The 6,964-nt window shown below is 36.9% G+C and overlaps 1 protein-coding gene across 1 annotated transcript; it reads right to left on the bottom strand.

The window, feature by feature from the left end:
• Positions 2,903-5,347, bottom strand: LOC107611553. The gene is made up of 3 exons (XM_021108332.1): positions 4,775-5,347; positions 4,369-4,711; positions 2,903-3,227 (listed from the first exon to the last, which is right to left on the bottom strand). Exons 1-3 carry the CDS (start codon positions 5,328-5,330, stop codon positions 2,903-2,905), a joined length of 1,224 nt encoding a protein of 407 aa, XP_020963991.1. The 5' UTR covers positions 5,331-5,347.

Raw genomic sequence — 6,964 nt, 5'->3', positions numbered from 1 at the left:
ATATTAAATAAATTTATATATAACAATAATACACAATATATAATTCGGGATTACACTAATTTGTAAAATTACTTAATACAAAGAAAAACATAATTAAACTCTATAGTTGACGACAAGCATTGTGAAATTGCCTATGTGTTCAATCAAGTCCTCTTTCAATTGTCTATGATGCTGCCTATTTCGAAGTTGGGCATTTCTTTGGAGAAATTGATGGTATGGTACAAAATCTTCTTCTCCCAGCTGAGGTTGTGATAAGCCATTTTCAGCATCATCATACTCTAAGCCTTGAGCAAAATTTCCTGCATAAGTGTCTCTTTCATCCTCAACAATCATATTATGTAATATAATACAAGCTCTCATTATGTTGGCAAGCTTCTTCTTTTTCCAAAAACGAGCTGGACCACGTATAATTGCAAAGCGTGCTTGCAACATTCCGAATGCTCGTTCAACATCTTTTCTTTGCCCTTCTTGGTATTGTGCAAATAACTTGCGTTTCTCCCCTTGTGGCTTTGAGATTGATTTGACAAATGTGGCCCATTCAGGATAAATACCATCTGCTAAATAGTTTCACATTGTATAATTATGGGTAAAGTATACTTTTGTCCCTGAAGTTTGGTAAAAGTTTTAAAAATACCCCTAAGTTTTATTTTGTTTCAATTTTGTCCCAAAAGTTTTCGATTTGCATCAAATATACCCTCGACGGGTAAATTTTTAAAAAATTTAAGACCAATCTAACAATAATGCATGAAAATTATGCTTGATTTGCTTATGTTGAGGGTTGTTCTTATGAAATTGTTATTGAATTGGTCTTAAATTTTTTGAAAAATTAGCCGACAAGGGTATATTTGATGCAAATCGAAAACTTTTAGAACAAAATTGAAACAAAATAAAATAGAGAGGTATTTTTAAAATTTATGTCAAATATCAGGGACAAAGAATATACTTTACCCTATAATTATTACCATTAATAGTATAATTTACCTCCAGAGCACGATCATTTAGAATATCATCAAACACTGGAGAACGATCTAACACGTTGATATCGTTATTTGAACCAGAAACTCCAAAGAACTTATGCCATATCCAAAGGTCTGAAGATGCTACAACCTCAAGTACTATGATTTCAACCCCACGATAACCACTCATGTACATACCTTTCCACGTATTTGGACAATTTTTTCATTGCCAATGCATGCAGTCAATGCTACCCAACATGCCAGGGAAGCTACGACCCTCCGCCATTTGTAGCAGGCGTTGTACGTCATTTGGATTGGGTTTTCGCAAGTATTCATCCTCGAACACCGAAATGACACCTTCAACAAATTTTTCCAAGCATTCAATTGTAGTGCTCTCGCCTATGCGCACATAATCATCAACAGCATCAGCTGCTACGCCATATGCTAACATCTGTATCGCAGCGGTACATTTCTGGAGTGGCGACAAGCCTCTTCTTCCAGTTGCATCAACCCTCTATTGGAAATACGGATAGACGTCTGAGAGAGCGTCTACTATCCAAAGGAACACATGTCTTCTCATTCGAAATCTCCGTCGAAAAATGTCAGCATTATACACCGGATCATCTGCAAAGAAATCTTGGAAAAGGCGATCATGTCCTGCTTCTCGATCTCTGTTGATCCATCTACGAGTAATTGGGATAGAGCTTCTATCAATATTTTCTTCTTCTGAATCTTCGAGTAAATACTCATCGATCCAATTATCTATGAGTGTGTTATCTTGCCGTCTTCTTTTGTCATACAAAGCCTCATTAAACATATCATCAAAATTTCTAGCCATATCTAGAAATGTAATTTTTAGTTCTCTTTCGAGGTGAGAAAGAAGAGTTGAAGTGGAGTTGCGGAGTCATTGATAGTTGATATTTATAAGTGTGTCTGCAGTAAGTACCTTAACGGCTAGTTAACGGCTAGTTCTGCAACGGCTAGGTCTGCAACGGCTAGTTTTGCAACGGCTACTTAACGGCTAGTTTTGCAACAGTCACTTTCATGAACAATAACGGCACAATAATATTGACTAATTTAAAAACTTACATCAGAAATAAATAAAACAAACTACATCACATACCAGTAATACGCAATAAAAATAAGAACATACTACATAACTCTACGAATATAAAGAACCATTAAGTAAACCACTTGGCAATTATTTTCTCACATGCAATCTCATGAAGAGCTCGTCATTTTTCACTCATTGTAGACGTGTCAGCATTAAGTATTTGCATATCCATCTCCCTTTCCCTTTCCTTGGCCATCCTTTCCATTTCCCTTTCTTTTGCTTTTATCTCCATTTCTTTAATATACCTCTGAGTTTGTAATTCTTGTTCTTTCATTGCCGCTTGAATTTGTAACTCCTTCTCTTTGATTGCCATCATCTTTGCTCTATGTTCCTTCTCCTCTTCTCTTTATTTTTCCCTTTCCATTAGTTCCTTTTCTCTAACATTCTTAATATCTTCCATGAGAGATAATTTTTTGACAACCGATGATTTTCTTTTGCTAAAATCTTCAGACATCTGTGCTTTTCTCTTACCTTTTCGCTTGCTCTTCTTTGATCCTTGTGGGCGAACGGGAGAGTCCACACCGGGTTCGTCAGCCAACGGTGTTTCTGGGTTTGATGAGGATGAGTATGCTCCAGTTGCACTAACCTTGGTTCTCTTTGAGCCGCCACTCTGTGTAGTTAGTTGGCTTCTCCATTTTTGCTCCAGCCGAAGCATGTTCCAATGCCTCTCAAATGAATTTTTTACCATAATGTGTGGAATAAAGTTTATAAGCAAAATCCTTTATATCATCAGCATTCGAACCACTCCTTATATTTTGACTAGCTTGATCATAGCAACCAGCAAATTGTGCAACAGCCTTGTTGATCTTATACTATCGCTTCTTACATGCAACTACCCCCTTGTCATGTCGGAGCAAAATTTTACACAGTAGCTATGAATTTGACTCCAAATTGTTTCCCCCTTTTGATCAGTACCAACTACAGGGTCAGTTGAAATATTTAACCATGTACTGATCAGCATCTCATCCTCTTTCCAATGCCAGTGTTGAATACTATCTTGCCTCCAATCTTCAATATCATCATCATTGAGGTCGATAGCATCTAATCCACGAGGGTTGGCAAAATCTGAATATTGCGAATTTGGACTAGATTGTATAGGAGTCCGACAGGATGGGTTAGAAGAGCCACCAACACCAGATGAGTTATGTCTTGATGCACTGAATTGAGTTGAAAACGGCAAGAAAGTTGGAGTAACATTTCCGATAGAGGGGTTAAATATGGATAAAAATGGAAAATGGGGTATTTGTGAATTTTGATTTTGCGGTTGGAATATAGGAAATTGATTATTATAAGGAGCTTGAAAATTGAAATTTGAAAGATTTTGTGGATTTGGATTTTGAAATGTATTTGGTAGTGTGAAGTTTTGATTTGAAACTTGAGAGTTTGAGGTTTGAGATTGTTGGGTATTTGGAATTTGAGTAAAGTTTTGTAAGTAATTGAAGAAAGAGTTGAGTTGGTTTGGATCCATTTTTTCGAACAAAAAATAATAGTAGCACAATTTTTGAATTGCGTGAAGGAACTCAAGTGAGTTCCTCTCCAACGCCCCATCTCTCTTTTCTCTCTGACAACACACTAGGAGGGCTCCAAATATTTGTCCGCTGGAGATGTTCTGACCATCTTCAGTAGGGAACTCATCCCAATTCCTGTTTATGGCCCACCTGTCATAAAAAGTAACTCCACATCAGCTTTTGCGTCATAAACAGTAAATAGGAACTCAAAGCATCTCTATCTTCTCCATTAGGAGGAATTAACTTTAGTCCCTGTTGTGGTCCCACTTAATTAATTAATTAAAATACTTGAAATTAATGTAATTAATTTTTTAATAATGTAATTTAAAATTTAAATTAAAACTAATTCACTATTAAAAGATATTAATATTAAATAAATTTATATATAACAATAATACACAATATATAATTCGGGATTACACTAATTTGTAAAATTACTTAATACAAAGAAAAACATAATTAAACTCTATAGTTGACGACAAGCATTGTGAAATTGCCATATGTGTTCAATCAAGTCCTCTTTCAATTGTCTATGCTGCTGCCTATTTCGAAGTTGGGCATTTCTTTGGAGAAATTGATGGTATGGTGCAAAATCTTCTTCTCCCAGTTGAGGTTGTGATAAGCCATTTTCAACATCATCATACTCTAAGCCTTGAGCAAAATTTCCTGCATAAGTGTCTCTTTCATCCTCAACAATCATATTATGCAATATAATACAAGCTCTCATTATGTTGGCAAGCTTCTTCTTCTTCCAAAAACGAGCTGGACCACGTATAATTGCAAAGCGTACTTGCAACACTCCGAACGCTTTCTTTGCTCTTCTTGGTATTGTGCAAATAACTTGTGTTTCTCCCCTTGTGGCTTTGAGATTGATTTGACAAATGTGGCACATTCAGGATAAATACCATCTGCTAAATAGTATCCCATTGTATAATCATTACCATTAATAGTATAATTTACCTCTGGAGTACGATCATTTAGAATATCTTTAAACACTGGAGAACGATCAAACACGTTGATATCGTTATTTGAACCAGAAACTCTAAAGAACGCATGCCATATCCAAATGTCTGAAGATGCTACAACCTCAAGTAGTATGGTTGCAACCCCATGATAACCACTCATGTACATACCTTTCCACGTCTTTGGACAATTTTTTCATTGCCAATGCATGCAGTCAATGCTACCCAACATGCCAGGGAAGCCACGACCCTCCGCCATTTGTAGCAGGCGTTGTACGTCATTTGGATTGGGTTTTCGCAAGTATTCATCCTCGAACACCGAAATGACACCTTCAACAAATTTTTCCAAGCATTCAATTGTAGTGCTCTCGCCTATGCACACATAATCATCAACAGCATCAGCTGCTACGCCATATGCTAACATCCGTATCGCAGCGGTACATTTCTGGAGTGCCGACAAGCCTCTTCTTCCATTTGCATCAACCCACTGTTGGAAATACGGATAGACGTCTGAGAGAGCGTCTACTATCCGAAGGAACACATGTCTTCTCATTCGAAATCTCCGTCGAAAAATGTCAGCATTATACACCGGATCATCTGCAAAGTAATCTTGGAAAAGGTGATCATGTCCTGCTTCTCGATCTCTGTTGATCCATCTACGAGTAATTGGGATAGAGCTTCTATCGATATCTTCTTCTTCTGAATCTTCGAGTAAATACTCATCGATCCAATTATCTATGAGTGTGTTATCTTGCCGTCTTCTTTTGCCATACAAAGCCTCATTAAACATATCATCAAAATTTCTAGCCATATCTAGAAATGTAATTTTTAGTTCTCTTTCGAGGTGAGAAAGTAGAGTTGAAGTGGAGTTGCGGAGTCATTGATAGTTGATATTTATAAGTGTGTCTGCAGTAAGTACCTTAACGGCTAGTTAACGGCTAGTTCTGCAATGGCTAGTTCTGCAACGGCTAGTTTTGCAACGGCTACTTAACGACTAGTTTTGCAACAGTCACTTTCATGAACAATAACGGCACAATAATATTGACTAATTTAAAAGCTTACATTAGAAATAAATAAAACAAACTACATCACATACCAGTAATACGCAATAAAAATAAGAACATACTACATAACTCTACGAATATAAGGAACCATTAAGTAAACCACTTGGCGATTATTTTCTCACATGTAATCTCATGAAGAGCTCGTCGTTTTTCACTCATTGTAGATGTGTCAGCATTAAGTATTTGCATATCCATCTCCCTTTCCCTTTCCTTGGCCATCCTTTCCATTTCCCTTTCTTTTGCTTTTATCTCCATTTCTTTAATATACCTCTGACTTTGTAATTCTTGTTCTTTCATTGCCGCTTGAATTTGTAACTCCTTCTCTTTGATTGCCATCATCTTTGCTCTATGTTCCTTCTCCTCTTCTCTTTCTTTTTCTCTTTCCATTAGTTCCTTTTCTCTAACATTCTTAATATCTTCCATGAGAGATAATTTTTTGACAACCGATGATTTTCTTTCGCTAAAATCTTCAGACATCTGTGCTTTTCCCTTACCTTTTTGCTTGCTCTTCTTTGATCCTTGTGGGTGAACGGGAGAGTCCACACCGGGTTCGTCAGTCAACGGTGTTTCTGGGTTTGATGAGGATGAGTATGCTCCAGTTGCACTAACCTTGGTTCTCTTTGAGCCGCCACTCTGTGTAGGTAGTTAGCTTCTCCATTTTTGCTCCAACCGAAGCATGTTCTAATGCCTCTCAAAAGTGAATTTTTGACCATAATGTGTGGAATAAAGTTTATAAGCCAACTCCTTTATATCATCAGCGTTCGAACCATTCCTTATGTTTCGACTAGCTTGATCGTAGCAACCAGCAAATTGTGCAACAATTTTCTTGATCTTATACCATCGTTTCTTACATGAAACTACCCTCCTTGTCATGTCAGGGCAAAATTCTACACAGTAGCTATGAATTCGACTCCAAAATATTTTCCCCTTTTGATCGGTACGAACTATAGGGTCAGTTGAAACATTTAACCATGCACTGATCAGCATCTCATCCTCTTTCCAATGCCAATGTTGAATACTATCTTGCCTCCGATCTTCAATATCATCATCATTGAGGTCGATAGCATCTAATCCACGAGTGTTGGCAAAATCTGAATATTACGAATTTGGACTAGATTGTATATGAGTCTGAGAGGATGGGTTAGAAGAGCCACCAACACCAGATGAGTTATGTCTTGATGCACTGAATTGAGTTGGAAACGGCAAGGAAGTTGGAGTAACATTTCCGATAGAGGGGTTAAATGTGGATGAAAATGGAAAATTGGGTGTTAGTGAATTTTGATTTTGCGGTTGGAATATAGGAAATTGATTATTATAAGGAGTTTGAAAATTGAAATTAGAAAGATTTTGTGGATTTGGA

Source organism: Arachis ipaensis, chromosome B08 (genome assembly GCF_000816755.2).
Source record: "Arachis ipaensis cultivar K30076 chromosome B08, Araip1.1, whole genome shotgun sequence".
In the NCBI taxonomy this organism is placed as follows: domain Eukaryota; kingdom Viridiplantae; phylum Streptophyta; class Magnoliopsida; order Fabales; family Fabaceae; genus Arachis; species Arachis ipaensis.
The sequence above is the reverse complement of the archived record's forward strand: the minus strand, read 5'-3'. Positions and strand labels throughout refer to the sequence as shown.

What these genes read in the sequence shown, in the direction of transcription:
- LOC107611553 (XM_021108332.1), bottom strand. Translation starts at nt 5,330, where the DNA reads ATGTTTAATGAGGCTTTGTATGGCAAAAGAAGACGGCAAGATAACACA. An exon ending in GGAGGGTCGTGGCTTCCCTG is followed by an intron (nt 4,712 to 4,774) that starts GCATGTTGGGTA and finishes AGACGTGGAAAG; the next exon opens with GTATGTACATGAGTGGTTAT. An exon ending in AAGCGTTCGGAGTGTTGCAA is followed by an intron (nt 3,228 to 4,368) that starts GTACGCTTTGCA and finishes AACTCAATTCAG; the next exon opens with TGCATCAAGACATAACTCAT.